Raw genomic sequence first — 20,926 nt, forward strand, 5'->3', positions numbered from 1 at the left:
GTTACAGCCAAGCCGATTGAAATGAAAGAACTTATGCTCTATTAATTGTGTGTAGTTATTTGCCTTTTGCCTTCTTGTTGCCAAGAAAGCTTTTCACAATTAGAGCAAATGAAGACCAGGCATATGATCTGATTTCATTCATTGATGCTATTAAATGTGGGTCATTTATAAGTTGTCTGATATGTGGAACATTGAAAATTCCTGCTGTCAGTTTTTCTATAGTAAGTCCAGGTAATATATACGCCATGGGGCTCATAATTCCAAACTTAAACACATCTAAAACCCTGCCCAAATTGGCACTTGGTTGACCTAAAAGATAGATCGTACAAGTGCCGATAATCAAACCTATTTTTTGGATGTATCCAGGGACCTTTAAGATCTCTGAATGCCGCTATGCACCCAGAACTAAAAGGGGCATATTTGGAGGAATAGTTGGGTTGGGATGTGGGCTGATTGTGGACCAGCCTAGACTTAATTATGCTGCAGGCATAATCAAATGTTTTACTAGACTTCCTGGACAGAACGTTGTGAGTTAGATGATGTAAAAACAGGTATAAGTTCCCAAAAAGTAATCAAACTGACCAGATAACCACTGCAGAGAAAAAGTAAAGACACACACATACTCCCCCAGTATTCGACCCCCCGCATACCTCCACAAAGATCAAAATAAAAACAACAAACTTGTCTCCAGAACATCAGCACCTATTATAGGAAAGCCTAGTAGAGCTGCACACAGGTCTCTTAAATAGCCTAGGGGTGGGCTAGTGAACCATAGTGAGGATCATAAGAACTTAAGAACATAAGCAATGCCTCCACTGGGTCAGACCTGAGGTCCATCGTGCCCAGCAGTCCTCTCACGTGGCGGCCCAACAGGTCCAGCACCTGTGCAGTAATCCTCTATCTATACCCCTCTATCCCCTTTTCTAGCAGGAAATTGTCCAATCCTTTCTTAAACCCCAGTACCATTCTCTGCCCTATTACATCCTCTGGAAGTGCATTCCAGGTGTCCACCATACATTGGGTAAAGAAGAACTTCCTAGCATTTGTTTTGAATCTGTCCCCTTTCAACTTTTCTGAATGCCCTCTTGTTCTTTTATTCTTTGAAAGTTTGAAAAATCTGTCACTCTCTACGCCCTTCATGATCTTGTAAGTCTGTGTCATATCCCCTCTAAGTCTCCTCTTCTCCAGGGAAAAGAGACCCAGTTTCTCCAATCTCTCAGATGTATAAAAGGTTTTCCATCCCTTTTATCAGATGTGTTGCTCTCCTCCGAACCCTCTCGAGTAACGCCATATCCTTCTTAAGGTACAGCGACCAATATTGGACGCAGTACTCCAGATGCGGATGCACCATTGCCCGATACAACGGTAGGATAACTTCTTTCGTTCTGGTTGTGATAGCTTTCTTGATTATATCTAGCATTCTATTCGCTCTCTTAGCTGCCGCTGCGCACTGTGCTGTTGGCTTCATTGTCATGTCCACCATTACCCCCAAGTCCCTTTCTTGGGTACTCTCATTCAATAACATCCCTTTCATCGTATAGTTGTACCTCGTGTTTCTGCTTCCCACATGTAATACTTTACATTTCTCAATGTTGAAGTTCATCTGCCATCTCGTCGCCCATTCCCCTAGTTTATTCAAGTCCCTTTGCAAATCTTCGCAGTCCTCTTTAGTCTGAGCTCCACTAAATAGTTTGGTGTCATCCACAAATTTTATTATCTCATGCTTCATCTGTGTTCTAGATCATTTATGAATATATTAAATAGCAGCGGCCCGAACACCGAGCTCTGCGGAACACCACTCATGACCCTCCTCCAGTCTGAGTAGTAGCCCTTTACCTCTACCCTCTGTTTCCTACCCACCAACCAGATTTTGATCCATCTATGTACGTCTCCTTCCACCCCATGGTTCTTCAGTTTCTGGAGTAGACGTTCATGAGGCACCTTGTCAAAGGCTTTTTGGAAATCTAGGTATATGATGTCTATGGGGTCTCCTCTGTCCATCTGTTTGTTAATTCCTTCAAAAAAGTGCAATAAGTTAGTTAGGCATGATCTCCTCTTGCAGAATCCATGTTGACTGGTTATCAGAAGTTCGTTTCTTTCAAAATGTTCATCAATGCTTTCTTTTATCAGTGCTTCCGCCATTTTCCACAGAACCGAGGTCAGATTCACTAGTCTGTAGTTTCCCGGGTCACCTCTTGATCCCCTTTTAAAGATGGGCGTAATGTTAGCTATCTTCCAATCCTCTGGGATCACTCCTGTTTTCAGGGATAGGTTGCAAATTTGCCACAGTAGTTCCGCTATCTCCTCCTTTAATTCCTTGAGAATCCTTGGATGGATTCCATCCAGACCTGGGGATTTGTCAGTTTTTAGTTTTTCTATCTGCCTGCGCACATCTTCAAGGCTCACTTCAATGGATGTTAATTTTTCTGCTTGATCTCCATTGAAGAATTGCTCAGGTTCCAGTATGTTGGTTGTGTCTTCATTTGTAAATACAGATGAAAAGAACATTTTTAGTCTTTCCGCGACTTCTTTCTCCTCCTTCACCACTCCCTTCCTGTCTCCGTCGTCCAGCGGACCCACCTCCTCCCTAGCCGGCTGCTTCCCTTTAACATATCTAAAGAACGGTTTGAAATTTCATGCTTCCCTAGCTAGCCTCTCTTCATACTACTCTCTTTTGGCTTTTCGAACCACTCGGTGACATTCTTTTTGATACTTCCAGTGCTCTTTCCAGTTCCCCTCAGTTTTGTCCTTTTTCCTTTTTCTGAATGAATTTTTCTTATTGCCTATCGCTTCCTTCACTATTTTAGTTATCCATGCCGGGTCTTTTGTTCGACTCTTTTTCCACCCCTTTCTGAATCTGGGCATACACAGATTTTGTGCCTCACTCACCGTGTCCTTGAAAAAAGGCCAGGCATATCCTACCGTTTGCCATTTTTTGGAAGTGTTCACAAGTTTCTTCCTTACCATTTCCCTCATTGCTTCGTAGTTTCCTTTCCTGAAGTTAAAAGTTGTCGCTATGGTTCTCTTTCCTTTCGGTATTCCTACCTAAACCTTTAACTTGATCATATTATGAATGCTGTTTCCCAATGGTCCCACTACTTCTACTTCCTTTGCAGGTCCCCTTAGCCCATTTAGGATTAGATCCAGAGTGGCGTTTCCTCTCATCGGTTCTCTAAAAGTTGTTCCATGAAGCAATCTTGTGTAGCCTCCAGGAATTCTGTCTCCCTAACGCATTTTGAGCTTCTAAGACTCCAGTCTATCCAGGTGTAGTTGAAATCTCCCATAATAACTGTGTTACCGCTTTTGCATTCTCGCTTCATCTCGGCCTCCATTTCATCATCGATATCTTTGGTTTGCCCGGGTGGATGATAGTATAGGCCCATTTTTATTTCAGGCCCTTTCCTTCCAGGTATTTTAACCCATAGCGATTCCAGCTTGATGGTCGTCTCTGCTGTGTCCATTCTTGTCAATTGTATGCTTTCTTTTATGTATAGGGCTATTCCACCTCCTTTCTGTCCTGATCTTTCCTGGCGATAGAGCTTGTACCCCGGCTTTCCTCATTCCACCATGTTTCAGAGATTCCAATGATGTCTATGTCCTCTGCATTGGCCATGGCTTCTAACCTCCATTTTATTTCATAGGCTCCTTGCATTAGTATATATGCAATTTAGATCCTAGTATTTTGTTGTCTTCAATACCTTTCCCTGTGCTGTGGTCTTTAGTGTCTTCTCTTTTGCTACAATCTTTCTAACCTCCTCTTCTAGGTTAGTCGACTCCTGTAATTTGTCCCTTGTTTCTTCCCAGCCTTGTTTCCCCTTAGTATCTTCATGGGATACCTTCTTCCGAATCGTCGACACTTGGTCAACTGTCGGCTTTCCCCTTCCTCTCAGTTTAAAGCCTGTTCTATTCTTCTCTTGACGTTGATTGATAGAAGTCTAGTACCACAGAACTTGCTCTTGCCCCAGAACGTTGTCCAGTTCCTCACAAAGTGGAATCCTTCTTCCTCACACCATTTCCTCAACCACACATTTATTGATTGTAGTTCCTCTTGCCTTTTCACATCTGCCCTCGGTACCAGTAGGATCTCTGAGAACGCTATCTTCTGGGTTCTCATCTTCAGCTTTCTTCCCAGAATCTTGAATTGTTCTATCAGTGTGCTTCTTCTGTAGTCTCTCCTGCTGACATCATTCGTCCCAATGTGGATCATTACTGTGGTCTCTTCCATCTCCGCTCCTTCCAGGATCTTTCCAATTTTATCCACGATGTCCTTGGTTCTCACTCCTGGGAGGCAGGTCACCAGTCGATCCTCTCTCCCTCCTACTATGTGGCTGTCCACATGCCTCAGGATCGAGTCTCCCACTAGGATTGCTGACTTTCCCTTCTTCAAATTTCGCTTCAGTCTCAAGTCAATGTCCTCGGTGTGCCTCGCTTTTTCTTCTTCTGGGTATCGACTAGCCAATTTCTCCCTCTCGTGTGGTATTCCTCTGTGGGTGTCTTCTTTGAGGTCATCTGCTTGTTGTTCTCCCTTCCATGTTGGTGTTGGTGTAACTTCATCTTTCATCTGAAGTTCGTTCTCTTCCACCCTCCTCCTGTATGCTTCTTCAATGAATTTCTCGAGTTCCTTGACTTCCTCCTCGATGTGTCTCTCACTCATGAAGTCCTCATCTGTCCTGATTAGGTCCTCTGTGGTGTAAAGTCCTTTTAGCTCCTGTATCTTGTCCTATAGTCGCTTGACTTCCTTCTTCAAGCTTTTCAGCTCCTGACACTGACCGCATACATATGACTGTCTCCCCGAAGGGAGCGGACCGCTGGGCAGGATGGACCTCTGGTCTGCCCCAGCGGAGGCAACTTCTTATGTTCTTATGTAGTCATACATATGACAGTCTGTGCAGAACACTGGAAAGCTCATCTTCTGGTTTCCCTCTGCTTTCATTGTCGTTCCTACTTTAAGATAACAGTTAAGATTACGTGTTCCTTCTGTGCCTGCTTCCTTCTGTGCCTGCTTATTGCCTTGCTGCCTTCTTCTTATAAGTGCTGCCTTCGCTCTACCTTACCTTACTATTGCTTGTGTGTGTTCGTTCCTTCTGCACCTGCTTGTTCCTTATCTTCTGTGCTCCTGTGCTTACCGCTTCCTTACCTTTCAGTCTTTCCCTGGTGCTCTTGGGTGCAGTGAGTTGGCCCTTCTTGAGGCCCTTCGCAAAGGCACTCTTGCTAAGGTGAGCGCCTTTGTCACGCACCTTCACCATGCGCCGAACGGCTGGGCGCCGTTGGCTCTTCCCCTTTTAAGGGGGAGTTTGGCTCTGGCTCTGACGCAGCTCTGACGCGGTGGGAGTGGGCGGAGCAAACTCTCGCCTCCGCCCCAAGCTGCTGTTCTTATCTGGCTTTTTCTGTCTGCTCCTTTCTGCCTCCCTTAGTGCTCTTAGTGCTCCTTGTCGATGCTTCTCCTTTCTTCCTCCGTTCCTGTTCCAGGCCCATAAGCCACTCTAACTACTACATGTGGGTGGAATATGTGCACCCACCAAAACCCTACTGTATTGCTATATAGGTGTCACCTGCAGCCATAAGGTCTATTGGGGTTGTAGACAGATGGGTATAGTAGGTTTTGGGGTAACTGGGGGGCTCACCATAACCAATAAAGGAGTTTTAGAGAGATATTTATCTGGCACCCTTTTTGTGAAATTCCTCCCCTGTCAGGCTCTGCACCCAGCACCCTTCCTTCCTCTCCTCCCCTGTCAGGCTCTGTCAGGTTTATATTCGAGTATATACGGTAATGCTGCTAAAAATGGTATACTGCCTGGAAATTTACAGACACTAATCACAAGCTATAAAATTTCTCTAATTTTTTGGAGGGGACATTTCATGGGCATACATTGGGCTTGGATGTGCTAACCAGTTAGCATTTCTACATTATCAAATGCTAACTGGTTAGTACAGGAACACCCATATGAACTCTTAGGGAAAATTAAGTTCTTACCTCAGTAATTTGCTCTCTGGAACTTCCATGTCATTCATGAATGGTTGGGTAGTGAATCTGTGTTCACGAGACAAGTGTAGAGAGCCCACTAGCAAACTTGTGATACTCCAACTTCAATTTCACTGGACTGACCCTAGATCCTCAGTTTGTAACAAAGCAGATAGTCGGTCCTATGGAGAGATCACAGTAGGAAGGGGTATGGGGAAACTCCCTAAGAGACATGTCTGTTCTGCTCATAATATAACATCAACAATAAATAACAGTAAATAACAATCGAACAACAAATTGGTACAAATGTACCATCCAACAAGGGCAACATGCACTAATAGAATTGGAGGCTGCATGAGGACCCCCAAGTAATTTTGTGGTACCAGTCTTAAACACAATAGTCTTCTACCGACTGGATAGGTAAATCTGACAAGATCTCCTCACTGCTCAGTTTGTCTAGGGGGGGGTTTATAACCCGGTAAAATTTTGTTTGAACTGAATCCTTTCACCGACCACATAAAGGGCACATAAAAATCTTAGCTGTGGTCCGAGACAGGTTTTCCTACAACCGGGTTTTCCCACAATCTTCATGACATTCCTGAATGGTCGGGATATATAAAAGCAGTCCCAAGAATCTAGGGTGTGACAGATGTGCCTGCAGCCAAGACAAATGAACCAAACATTGTGTCTATCTTAGCCTCCACATCCACTCTGTAAAGCTTCATGAACCTATGCAGAGAAAACCATGGAGCAGCCCTACAGATTTTCTGAGGGGCTGTGGCCAAAGCCTCAGCCCATGAGGAAGCCATGATTCTGGTAGAATGCACCTTCACAGGCAAATGAGGATGTTTGCCATTGCTTATTTAAGCGGATGATATCGCAGTATGTATCCATCTGGAAATGGTCTGCTTCAATACTGGTTTGCATGAGGAACCAACCAGCACAAAGAGATGATCCATCAAATTAATGTCATTAGTTACACATTCAGCAAATCTGGAATCTTGTTGTTGTGTTTAGCATCCGTCGGAAACAAGGCAGCTACTGTGTTTCCCCGAAAATAAGCCCTATCCCATAAATAAGCCCTAGTATGATTTTCGGGGTAGGTCTTAATATAAGCCCTACCCTGAAAATAAGCCCTAGTCCCAGGATTCACCAGCAACCCTTCAATCCATTGCCCCCCCATTCAGCCAAACCCCTGCTGACCTTCCATCCTTCCCTCCCCACCGATCACAAGCAAGCCCTACCTTCAAACGAAGCAGCGTTGGGCCGGCAGCACCCTTAACAGGCTACTTGGCCTTGTCCGTTGAGGATTTCACTCTGATGCATTACTGAGTCTGTGTTCTCCGTCAGCCAGAGATTCCCCAACAAAAGTGAGGGCTTCTGTAGCACTGAACTGACTAAAATTTTCCCCAAAATAATAAAGAATAAATCACGAGCAGAAGAGACAGGGTCCTACTATCTTACAAGTAGAGAGACAAACTGAGGATATGGGAGAAGCCCTGTGAGATAGAAGGCAGAGCATCACAAAGATTGGCCTTTATCTGTCTTCATGTTTCTATGTTTCTAAAATACTCTAAAAAAAAATCACCACTTGTCTCTCAATCAAGTAATCAAGTGTTCACCACCTTCCAAAAATGTGATTGAAAATGTAAAGTCCATATTAACCAAAATGATAATGAATGATTTATTTGTCTCAACAGATCAGCTATTCTTCCCAAAATCTTTTAATAAGTGATACTCTTAAGCTTCCTTATTTCTACCAGATTGTTCCCAGTGAGCTCCACCTCTGTGCTGGCATCATCAGGTTACTAAAGCATTTCAACTGGACCTGGGTTGGTATCATGGCTTCTGATGATGACAGAAGCCTGAAGGCAGTCCAGATCCTGAAGGAAGGGATTAAGGAGAATGGAGGCTGCATTGCATTCACAGAAACAAATATTCACTCTGTATACAAAATAAAAGAGAAATATAAATTTAATGAGACTTTACAGACATCTGTAAATGTAATCATCTGCTACTGTAATGATGATACATTGTCAATTCTATTACTTGAAATGAATGCTCTGCAGGTTCCTTGGAAAGTCTGGATCATCACAAGTGAAGGGGTAATTTCTGACCCCAATCCACAAAACACTATTAAGGCCAATTTCTTGACATTCACAACAGTAAAGCAAAATATTCCAAGCTTTTCAAGTATTGCCTGTAAGGAGTATCCTCTATCATTATTACATGCTGACCTCACTTTATTTATGTGGAAACATGTGTGTAACAACAGATATCGCAAGAATATCAAAATATCCATTGGTACTAATAAAACAATGCTTTTCATACCACGCTACAACAGATATTTTGAGAAAAGCTCCAGCATATACAATGGTGTTTATGCCGTGGCTCATGCCTTGCATGACATGATGATGTCTGACTCTGGAAATGACATCACATGGAGTGGTGCAAATGAAAGATTTTTGGATTATTTACCATGGAAGGTATAATTTTTTTTGGAAAATGTTATGCTCAGAAGTAAAGGCAAAGCATTAAAGATGGTAAACAGGAGAGAAGAATCAAACAAGGACAAAGTGATGGAATGTAGAGATAATATTTACATTTCCAATCAGCCTAATTTTCAAAAAACAATTGCTGTGTCTGGGGACCATCTGCTAACAAGATAAGGGCTACTGACTGGGCCAGTCATGGATTTTCCATGGTATTATCCAGATAATGCCTCTGAAAATCTCTGCATTCAACCTCAGCTCTGTCCAAATAATGTTAAGGCAGCATAGAAGCAGAGCATAGAATTTATTAAATAGTAGGGATGTTCTGTGCATTATCCAGATAACCACACTGAGGAAATGTGCATTATTTTGATATAATTTATAAGGTAAAAGGTAGAAGGTGAGGAGTGACCTAGTGGCAGAGCTGGTGCCTCTTCACCATTGTGGGATCAAATCCCAGTGTTTCTTCTTGTGACCCTGAAAGCCCTGAAGTTATATTTTTGACTACCGTATATACTCAAATATAAGTCAATCTGAATATAAATCAAGACCCCCTTCTCCCCCCCCCATAAAAGGAGGAAAAATGGTTGACTCGAATATAAGTCAGGAGGCTTAATATTCAAGTGCCCTGCTCTGTCAGGCTCTGCACCTAGCCCCCTTCCTCCCCTGTCAGGCACTGCACCCAGCTCCCTTCCTGCCTGGCACTGCACTGATTTGGGTGATTCTTCCTAATGTGCGTCGCTTTGTATTTGTCCACATTCAATTTCATCTGCCATTTGTTTGGCCAATCTTCCAATTTCCTAAGGACTTCCTGCAATTTTCCATAGTCCTAATCTGACAACTTTGAATAGATTTGTGTTATCTGCAAATTTAATCACCTTAATTCTCATTCCAAATTCCAGATCATTTATAAATATGTAAAAGAGCACAAATCTTATTACATATCCCTGAAGCGCTCCACCAATTACCCTCCTCCATTGATAAAAATGACAATTTAACTCTACCCTCCGTTTTCTGTCCAATAACCAATTCCTAATCCAGAACAGAATATTGTCTCCTAGCCCATGACTCTTTAATTTTCTCAGGAGGAATTTTGTGAAATGTTTCTGAACATCTAGATACATTGCATCAAAGGCTCTCCTTTATTCACACCTTCAAAGATATGGAAGAAATTGGTGAGGCAAGACCTCCGTTCACTGAACCTGAGCTGACTCTTTCCCATTAAACCACGTTTGTATATGTGTTCCATAATTTTATGTTTTTATAATGGTATCAACTAATTTATCCTAGCACTTAAGTCAGGCTTACCAGTCTGTAATTTCCTGGATCACACCAAAATTCTTTAAAAAAAATTGATGTAACATTAGCTACCCTCCAGTCTTCAAGCATTATAAATGATTTTAGCATCAGCAAATTAGCTGTTTCATGTTTGATTTCTTTCAGAACCCTGGGATGTTTAACATCCATTCCAGATGCCTTATCACTCTTTAACTTGTCAATTTGGCTCATATCTCGATTTCTTTTTGTTTCTGCATTCATCACTCTTTAACCATTTCTGGTTCAGGTAGATCTATACATCTTCTTCCATAAAGACAGAATCAAAAAATTAATTTTGTCTTTTCACTATGACCTTACCCTCCTTGAGTGTTACCTTTTGTTCCTTGATGATCCATGGATTCCCTCACAGGTTTTCTGCTTCTGATGCACCTGAAAAAGTTGCAACTATGATTTTTTGCCTCTTTGGCAAGTTTCTCATCATATTCTTTTTTTAGCCTTCTTTATCAATCTTTTGCATCTAATTTGATAATGCTTATATTACTTATTATTTTCTTCTTTTGCATTCTCTTTCCATTCTTTAAATGATGTTCTTTTGGCTCAATATCCATTCCTTCAGCAACATTTCCCTTATTTCTCCAATAATCAAAGTGAGGCTTGCTGGCCTGTAGTTTCCCACTTCATCTCTGCCGACCACTGTTGTGAAGTGGGACTACATCTGCACTTCTCCAGTCCCACGGAACCTCTCTTGTCTCTAAAGATTTATTGAACAACTCTTTAAGAGGACACGCCCAAACCTCTTGGAGCTCCCTCAGTATCCTGGTAAGGATCTCGTCCAGTCCCAAAGCTATGTCCACCTTCAATTTTTCAAGTTGTTCATAAACACTTTCTTCCGTGAATGGCAAGGTATCCACTCCATTCTCAAGTATAACTTTGCTAAACAATTGTGGTCCTTCTCCTGGTTTTTCTTCCATGAACACCAAACAGAAATATTTGTTTAATACATTTGCTCTATCCTCATCACACTCCACATAATGTTTCATACCTTCTTTCAGTCTTGTAATTCCATTTTTTGTCTTCCTCCTTTCACTAATATACCTGAAAAAAAATTTTGTCTCCTTTTATATTTCTAGCCATTTGCAATTCCACTTGCACTTTCAACAGATGTATCTCTCTCTTGGCTTCTTTCAGTTTCATCCACATTTCCTTTCTGTACTCCATATCTCTTCTTCGTGCCATTTTTTTATATTTTATGAATGCCAACTCTTTTGCTTTTATTTTTTCCACCACTAGTTTGGATAACCACATCAGTTTCCCTTTTCTCAAATTTTTATTTATTTGCCTCTCATAAAGGTCAATAGCTCTTTTTAAATTCTTAGAAATAATGGATTATAAGATCCGAGGAAACATGGTTTTACTAAAGGTAAATCATGTCAAATGAATCTTATTGAATTCTTTGACTGAGTGACCAGAGAATTGGATCAAGAACATGTGCCAGATGTAATTTACTTAGATTTCAGCAAAGCCTTTGACACGTTTCCTCATAGGATGCTCTTGAATAAACTCCATGTGCTGAAGCTGTGGCACAAAGTGCTGAACTGGATCAGAAACTGGTTGATGGACAGATGACAGAGGGTGATGGTTAATAGAATTTGCTCAGAGGAGGGAAAGGTGACTAGTGGAATGCCTCAGAGATCGGTGCTGGGACCGATTCTGTTCAATGCTTGTGAGTGACATTCCTGAAGGGCTAGAAGGTAAGGTTAGTGTTTTTGTGGATGATGCCAAAATTTGTAACAGTGTACGCTCCAGAGGGAGTGGGAAACATGAAGAAGGATTTACAAAAGTTAGAAAAATAGTCTAACACAGTGATTCCCAAACCTGTCCTGAAGGCTCCCTAGCCAGTCAGGTTTTTAGGATATCCATAAGAACTATTCAGTGGAAGCAGGGTAGACAAATCTCTCTCATGAATATTCATTATGGATATCCTGAAAACCTGACTAGTTGAGGAGCCCCCAGGAGAGGTTTGAAAACCACTGGTCTAACTTATGGCAACTAAAATTCAATGTGAAGAAGTGCAGAGTGATGCATTTGTTGGGTATAAATCCAAGGGAACTATATGTGCTGCTAGGTGAGAGGCTGATAAGCACAAATGGAGAGAGGGAGCTAGATGTGATTGTGTCTGAGGATCAAAAGGCTTCTAAACAATGTGATAAGGTGGTGGCTGTATAGAAAGAGGAATAACTAGCAGAAGAAAGGAAGTGTTGATGCCCCTTGTGGAAAAGAAGACACTGGGAAGGTAACAGGGAGTACAGTAACAGATGGTTTAACAAACACATATGTTCAAACACAGCAAAAAATTATACCTAAAGCCGTGCTCAAGGGGGAAATAGTACCTGAAATCAGTGTACAGTCTAGGACTAAATGGTACACCGTCAAAAGTGAGGAGGACAATTGCGCGCCGATAAATCCCATGCCGACAGTTGAGCACAGGAGAAATGTGTGACACTGCTTCCGCAGTTTTGAGGCCTTCTATTTTAAGCTGTAATGGGGGATGTGAGGGAGACCCCTGACTACAGTTAGAACTATTCTTGCTACCATTGTTAGGGTTTGAGGGGGAACCCCCTCAGTACACTGAAAACTCCCATTCTCCTTCCTATTTTCAGTATAATGGGGGGGTGTTCCCCTCCATATACACCCCAACAGGAGCGCGATGACTTCTAAGTAAAGTGTATGGGAGATTCCCCCCACACCCCTTCCTTAGAACACCCTTAGGGGGCAAATGTCAGCACGGGATTGTCGGTGCACCCTTGTCCTCCATGGTTTTGACACGTCACCGACCAGGTCCACAAAAAAAGACTGTCACTGCCAAGGTTAAACTCCCTAGAGAAACAGCACAGAAGGGGTTAATTCCCAAATAACAAGCAAAGAGTCCTGTAGCTAAGCAGAGAACTGTTCCAGTCTCGGGTAGAGTTGTGCAGAGCTATCTGTCAGAGGGAGGAACACACTGGGGTTGATAGCAATCTGGTAGCTCCAAGAAGAGAAAAGGGAGTTTCTTTTCTCACTAGGGAAGATCAGCAGAAACAACCATTAGCAAAACCCCATGGAAGCAGAGTGGACAAGGCAGCTGTAGAGAAACAAAAACTCAGCTTCAATAGAACCTCAAGTGTGCTCAAAAAATGAGGAAATGTTGTGGGAACAGTGGGCCCAGGGTTCTGAGCGTGCTGAACTAATGGAAGGGCAGGAAGGTGGGGGCTGGGCTATGATCAGTGTTAATGAAGAAAACATTTGTAAAATGTCTGAAATGGACACTGTTTGAGGTGTTTAGAATACTGCTCTGCTGTATGAAATGAAACAGAGGTTTGTGTGTAGAACTTGTGCTGAGTTTGATATACCATCTATCAAGATTTATCAAGATAGTTTCCAATCAGTAAAAAATATTTTAAAACAGAAATAAAAATCATATCCACATATCAACTCTGTAACTGTGGAAAACAGGGGGAGTTACAGACACAGTATAAGACTTAACATGACAGGAAGGGAGGTACAAGAGGTAGTAAAAAGTGCATCGAGTTAAAAGTGTCCAACAAATGTGAGGCTCAACGGAAACAAAAGTACAACATGAAAGCCTGCAATGAACCGGGCATAGTCCCCAAAAAGTGTCCAAAGTGCCTTCCTAAATTAGGCATGGTTAGGATGAATTGCGGGTGTGTTTTCAAATAAGGTGTCTGTTTTGGATAAACACCATTTAGGCCCCAAAAACCAAGGCATAAATAAAGTAAGCCTAAACGTGATGGTGCTTAGCGATGCCTAGCACTGCTTAGGTGGTGTTAAGCATAATTCTATACAGTGTTCTTAACTTTTATAGAATTGCACTTACCACTGTACTAGTCAGGACTGACATTTTAGGTGACCTTTATAGAATCAGGGTCACTGTGCTTCTTTTTGGCCTTCTCTCTTATTTTATTGCCTTAGGGTTCCTTTTACAAAGCTGAGAGAGTGATTTTACCTTGCTTTTAGCACGCCCAGAATTGCCCCGCGCCCTAGATGCTAAACGCCATAATTGAGCTGGTGTTAGCTCCAGTCGCGTAGCATGGGTTTAGCGTGCGCTAAAAACGCGATCGCAGCTTAGTAAAAGGAGCCCTTAGACTCTACTAGGATATGCATTTGAGCTCCATAAATGACTGATATTTTCTTTCTATAATCCTTATTCTACATTTTCTATATTATAAAGAGGAAAATGAATTGATTTTAGATTTGCTTGAAATGATATGTGCAGCTCCTCATTTGAACCGACACTAAAACACATGCTTCATTTTTTAGCTCCATCAATATCTGAAAAAGGTCCATTTCAAGAACAGGCTGGGTGAAGAGGTTTATTTTGATGAGAATCTTGGCCTTGCCAATGGATATGATGTTATAAATACAGTCTGTCGACCCAATATGACGGAGCTTGATCAATTTTTGGCAAGCTATAATCCTTATGCTCCCCCAGGGCAGGATTTCATCATAAATGAGGACATTTTATGGGCTACTTCATCCACTCAGGTCGGAAATAACATTAGAGTATAGTGGAAGGTATTGAGTGCTTTGTGATTACCTGCCAAACCATCTGCTTAATCAGTACCATTAATAGAGAAGCGTACCTTGTAATAAGGGCATGGAGCCTAAAAGTGTTTTGTTAGCTTTCTGATATTTCACACAATATCATTAGCATGAAATAGTATGGACTGTTCATGAAGTTAATGCTTCAAATAGAGAGTCAAAGTTTGTCCCCATCCCCAGAGGCAATGTCCCCATCCATGCCCTGCCCCCATCGGCTCTGTCCTCATTGGCACAAGCCTTGAACAATTGCAATTTTATATTAAAAAAATTAAAAAGGACTTGTTTTCTAAAATGGATTCAAAAGAGGATAATGTATTTTTATAAAGGAGTAGAGGAGAGTCCTAGATGTTAGATCAACTAGGTTCAAGCTCAATAATGCTCCTAAGTGGCTTAGCAAAGGATTAAAAAATTAAGGGATCATTCTAAAAAACGATGAAGCTGTATATGAGAAAAAATATGCAATATTCACTTAATCTGCATTATATTACTTCTGGAGACATACCCCCTCTTTTACTGAGGTGCGCTATGCTTTTTAGCACATGCTAAATATTAACATGCGCTAAACGCGGGCTAAATGCTAAATCGTGCATGTTATCCTATAGACGCGTTAGCGGTTGGTGCATGCGTTGATTTTGCGCACATTAAATCCGCGCAAAAATGCCTAGCGCCATAGTTGGGCCATAGTTTGGGTGGAACAGATGCAGAGTTGTGATATACTTACATAGTTTATAAAAATAAGCATGTATATTAAGAGAATACATGCACAAATATATGCCTTTACCTTCGCAGGCAGAAGTTTGTGCATTGGCTTCTGTGCACCAATGGAATTGAATCCAGGAGACTAATATATGAGGAGGGGCATTTTCAAAATGTTGTCTAAGTCAGAATGTTCCATATGGACATCTATCTCATATGTATTTTTGGACATAGAAACATAGAAAGAAACATAGAAAGATGACGGCAGAAAAGGGCCATAGCCCATCAAGTCTGCCCACTCCACTAACCCACCCCGATAAGTCTAGATGCTAGTGATTCGTGCTATGTAGGGATCCCACGTACATGTCCCATTTACTTTTAAAGTCAAGCACGCCGGTGGCCTCGACCACCTGCACCGGAAGCTTATTCCAGTGATCTACCACCCTTTCCATGAAAAAATACTTCCTGGTGTCACTACTAAACTTCACTCCTCTGAGTTTAAGCGGATGCCCTCTTGTGGTCGAGGGTCCCCTGGGCAAGAGGATGACATCTTCCACCTCGACCCGTCCTGTGATGTATTTAAATGTCTCAATCATGTCCCCTCTCTCCCTGCGTTCCTCTAGAGTGTAGAGCCGCAGTCTGCTCAGTCTCTCTTTGTACGAGAGACCCTTGAACCCCAAGATCATCCTAGTGGCCATCCGCTGAACCGACTCGATTCTAATCACGTCTTTACGGTAATGTGGCCTCCAGAACTGCACACAGTACTCCAGATGAGGTCTCACCATGGTCCTGTACAGCGGCATTATGACTTCTGGTTTCCGACTGACGAAACTTCTTTTGATACATCCCATCATTTGCCTTGCCTTGGATGTGGCCTTCTCTACCTGCTTGGCAGCCTTCATGTCTGCACTGATGATTACTCCCAAATCTCGTTCTGCTGAGGTTGTGGCTAATGTTTCTCCAGGACATGGACATGGATGTTCATTTGCTGGAAACATGCAGCATGAACATCCATTTTACAGGCCAAAATATCCAAATTTTGACCGGAAGAGACGATGAATATGGAAATCTATAGAACAACATTATTAGAACAAGGTTAATGTAAACTAGGGGCTCCTTTTACAGCAGGAAATTACCGTGTGCTATGCTTCTAAAACTAAAACCAGCTCAATGCTGTCGTTAAGGTCTAGCAATGTAGCACGTGGTATTCCGCACGTCAAAGCCCCAACGCACCTTAGTAAAAGGAGCCCTAAGGAAGACAAGTTCAAATCCTAGTTCAACCTTTTTTTTGTAATTGTGCCCTCCAGTAACAGAAAATCCCCACTGTACCTGAATGCACACCATGTCAAACGCTTTCCGTCTTGTAGGTGTCTCATATATTTAGGTACAGGAAGAATTTTCTGTTTCCTGGATAGCTCACAATTTTTAAAACAAATGTTGAAATGGGATTTGAACCACTAGGCTGCCCCATTGCTTTGGAAAAGGCGGGATATAAATAAATAAATAAACTAAAAAAAAAAAAGAAAGAAGCTAAACCTAAAGTTGAAAGCAGGATTGAGAAATCACTTAGGGCTCCTTTTACTAAAGCGCACTAGTCATTTTAACGCTTACTTAGCACGTGCTACAATGCCGCACATGCTAAACGCTAATGCCTACATAGAGCTTGCATTAGAATTTTTCATTTAGCGCTTGCTTTGCGCGCGCTAAAAATGCAAGTGCACCTTAGTAAAAGGAGCCCTAAGTGATTTCTCAATCCTGCTTTCAACTTTAGGTTTAGCTTCTCTCTTTTTTTTCTAGTTTATTGATTTATATCAAGCCTTTTCCAAAGCAGGTCACAATAAAATACAAACATAATTAAAATCACATACATTGCAACAAAATCAAGCATCATAACACATAATACTAGAAGCTGTCACGGACCCTGGTGTCCCCCTCCAGTTATGCTTTTGAGGAGATGGAGGTGGACAGCAAATATTGGAGAATTAAGGAGGCTTCTGCCTTTAATCTTCTCAGCGAACAGTTGATCAATCAGAACCTGGACATTCCTGAAACAGGTCTACATAAGGACCTCCTTCTTTTCACACATGGGAATTTATTCCTCTTCTGTAATTGCTGTTGCATGTCTAGATTTCAGGTGAGGAGAATGTGGTGTAGTTGTAAGAGCTAAAGCCTCAGCACCCTGAGGTTCTGGGGTCAAACTGCTCCTTGTGACCCTGGGCAAATCCCATAATCCTCCACTGCCCCAGGTACATTAGATAGATTTTTGAGCCCCCCTGGGATAGATAGGGAAAGTTGAGGCATTGATCATGGTGTATCTGCACAATGGCTGACTGGAAAATATGGCTTGGGAACAACAATCATATATAAATTAATTAAACAAAAAGTTGTTGAAGTTTTACATCAAGAACAATGACCAGAAATTAATGAAAAACAGAAAAACATTCTAGAGGGCAAAAAATATAAAAATTTAAATAATGTACTGATTGAGTGGGTTTGGGAAAGAAGGTGTGAACGCATGCCATTGACTGGTTTAATGGTAATGAAGCAAACCCAAAAATACCAAAAGAAATGAACATTGATGGTGAATGTGAATATTCAGAAGTCTGGCTGCAGAAATGATTGTCTAATTTTGAAATAAAAATGTTTCGTGGCAAATTTATGGTCTTGTGGTTTGTATTTTTTTCTGATTTAACATTACTATTCCAAAATCTGAAAAATTCCAGAAAACAAAATATGCCTGATCTCAAGTATTTTGGATAAAAGATCTTGTGTACCTGTAACTAATTAGTAAAGGTTTTGTTCTTTTTTCTAACAATATTTAGACACCTCCACAATCTAAATGCAGTAAGAGCTGTCTTCCAGGCTTCAGGAAATTAACCAGGGAAGGAAAACCTGTCTGCTGCTATGACTGTATCCTCTGTCCAGAGGGAGAGTTTTCCAACCAAACTGGTAGGTGATATCATAGAAGTTGCAGACTGTCTGTTGCTCCAAATTATTCACTGTGACTTTTTGAAATTAGAGCTATAATATGTTTGATTGACTGTGGGTTCTGTAAAATTTGAGGACTCAATTTGCAGTTAACTTCCTTTTGACCATCACTACTTATATCGTATGTTTTGGTTCCAATTAGTATTTATAGGTGTATCTTGCTAAGCACTGGTCAATAAAGAAATGTGGATAAATCTTTTAGCTCATATCTGAAAGATGACATAGCTATGGAAGGGAAAAAGAGAAAAACTCTCCTCACCAAATATCAGTAAAACCAGAAAGAGCAAAAAACTTTGAAAATAATACTAAATAATTAAATTTGCACTTCATGATGATATCTCCTATAGAAGCGTTTCATAAACATCTACAAGATGTTTTAATATCATAGAGTCTCCCTCCATTGCACAAGATATATTATATTCCAATTACTAAGAACCAAGAAGAAAGAAGAGAGATAACTTGCTTTAATAAAGGGACCGAAAGCAAAAATAAAAAAAGACAAGTGTGGTATCAAATAATATCACTTTATCACTTTTATTATATAAGTAAAATCATATCCCAACAAGGATCCTAGTTTTGGCATATAGTATGCCTTCTTCAGGGGACACTGAAACTTGGACAACTGAAAAAATGATTAAAGAACCATCAGCTAATACCACGCCTGAAAAGGAGTACAGTCAGTATATCGCCCCTGGGCCTATGAAACTCAAGGGGGGCCAATGAAGCCTAAGAAACATCACAAAAACCAAAATGTGTCATTGTCTCGAGAAAGAGATGTCCTTACAAACTAAGACAAAGAATGGTACGGGAGCTTTCATGTACAAGATCACAATACGTTGAGTGAGTGTGAAGCAATGATAAAATACTTTTCAGTGACATAATAATATGGTGCATTCAAGATTCAACAAACAAAAACTATGAAATTGACTATCAATGAGTGTTCTCACATGTTCATTGCTAGTTTCAAACTTATTGCTCAGATTACTCCTCCTTGCTTTCCCATTGAATCCTGGGAGGAAGAAGAAAATGGTTCACGAGCCATGCTGATTCATCATGGACTGCAAAGAAGACTACAGGACAGCAAAGGAAGAAATAATTCCACAGGTATAGTTCCCTGTAAATGCTGTCATTGTAGCATAAAAGACTCACTGACATCGTGTGCCTTTTTGTCTACGTTATCGAGAGATTCAAGACTATAAACGGCTTGACGGTTAGCGGAAAGACAATAGAAATATTGTCCTAACTTTAGAACCACTAACAAAATTCTCGATAGCAATACGGCAAATTTCTATGTTCTATATTTCATTTAAGGTACCAGCCTTAAACATGTCATCTCAAAAATCTTTGTACTGGGGCCCAGATTTTCTCTCGGCAGCCCTGGCTAATACATAGCATAGGTTGCGCTCAAACTCAGTTAGTATAAAGGGAATGGCACCCAGCAATTGAAATTGTGGCCAATTAGCACCAATACTTGATGGTTAGCATCCAAGTATAGGTGCTAATTGTTTCATTACTCAATTAAATTGTGTGCACACATTGTTTTTTGCCCTAATTTGCACGCACAATCCAGGGATAATGTAGAAAGCATCAAACAATTTTCAGGAGTGCTATAATAAGAAATGTTAGTTCAATAGAAATAGGAACTTCTTCCTTATTTCAGCTAGCAACCTGTTCAGTCAATTATTAGGCCCTCAGCGTCACCACTCAGAACTCAAACATATCACCGTTCTGAGCTTTACGTGACAAATCGTCACTGGGTCTAGTTTTTCTAATTTTTCACTTTTACAAGAGCTTTATATGTTTAAATACTTATGACTTTCTTATAATTTTCAATGTAATTCAACTTCATTTTACTTAGCTTTAATGTAGTTGTCTCTAGTAGAGATGTTTTTTAATCAAGCAGGGTGACATAGCCGACATGTTTCGCGGGAAACCGCTTTATCAAGGCACCACCCCTAGAAGAGATTAAAAGAAGTATATAGTAACTCCTGCAGAAAAGACTGGAATATCTATCAATCAGAATATATACCAGATTTGCTTAGAATAACCTTCTCTCTCACCTTTAACACTATCGACCTCCTCGACTGTTTTACAGAGGAGCCGACAGCGTTCTCCCTTTTTAATACAGCATACCGGCTCTGGAGCCACGCCCACTAGATGACATGAGAGCCTGACGACAGAAACCGGCTGTTTACAGTACAAACAAACTATTCAAAACCCTTTTTGGATCCCTCTCACTGGGAGAAGAACTAGATCAAGGAAGTCCACTCCAGCTCGAGATTTAACCCGTGTGGGATAACAGTATTTAACGTATAAATCCAGGGTTGTTCCTTATAGTTCAAGCATTCATCTATGTTTAACCTTCCCTCCCTCCCAGCATTTAACTGATCTATAACTCTCCATTTAAGTTGACTCACTTCATGACCCAAGGTAACACAATGTTCCACCATAAGAGCTTGCATGGTTTTTGTTTTTATCCATGATTTATGTTCATTAAGACGAATATGAACAGGTCTTGAGGTACGACCCACATAGACTAAATTACATGGGCATATCACTATGTATATAACCCCTGCCGTCTGGCAATTAGTATTCGCTAAAGCTGTTATAGTTTGCTGCGTTTGGGGGTCTATCCAACTCTCTCCCTCAATGGTGTTAACACACCATTGGCAATGGCCACATTTTTCATGTTTGCCCTTGTTTCTAGGTTTCTTAAGCCTGTCTTTTGGGCTATTAAAACCTGACTTATAGTTTTTGCTTTTTTAAAAGAGAACATCGGAACCTCTGTAAAAACCTCATGAAGTTGGAGAATATGCCAGAATTTTTTAATTTGGATAATCAGTTCCTTAGCTGCTTCAGAATATGGCAACACACATATTAATTTCTCCATTTTCTCCCTGTCTGTTTTTTC

The 20,926-nt window shown here is 41.1% G+C and overlaps 1 protein-coding gene across 1 annotated transcript in view; it reads left to right on the plus strand.

Moving 5' to 3' along the window:
* The window catches only part of LOC117346279 (vomeronasal type-2 receptor 26-like), a 36,588-nt gene that overhangs the window by 8,915 nt on the left and 6,747 nt on the right, over nt 1-20,926 (plus strand). The window contains exons 3-5 of the mRNA XM_033915679.1: nt 7,663-8,448; nt 14,050-14,274; nt 17,850-17,976. Of these exons, the coding sequence (XP_033771570.1) occupies nt 7,663-8,448; nt 14,050-14,274; nt 17,850-17,976 (1,138 nt within the window). The remainder of the gene's footprint in view (nt 1-7,662; nt 8,449-14,049; nt 14,275-17,849; nt 17,977-20,926) is intronic.

The sequence above is a fragment of the Geotrypetes seraphini genome, chromosome 12 (assembly GCF_902459505.1).
Source record: "Geotrypetes seraphini chromosome 12, aGeoSer1.1, whole genome shotgun sequence".
NCBI classification, from domain to species: Eukaryota; Metazoa; Chordata; class Amphibia; order Gymnophiona; family Dermophiidae; genus Geotrypetes; species Geotrypetes seraphini.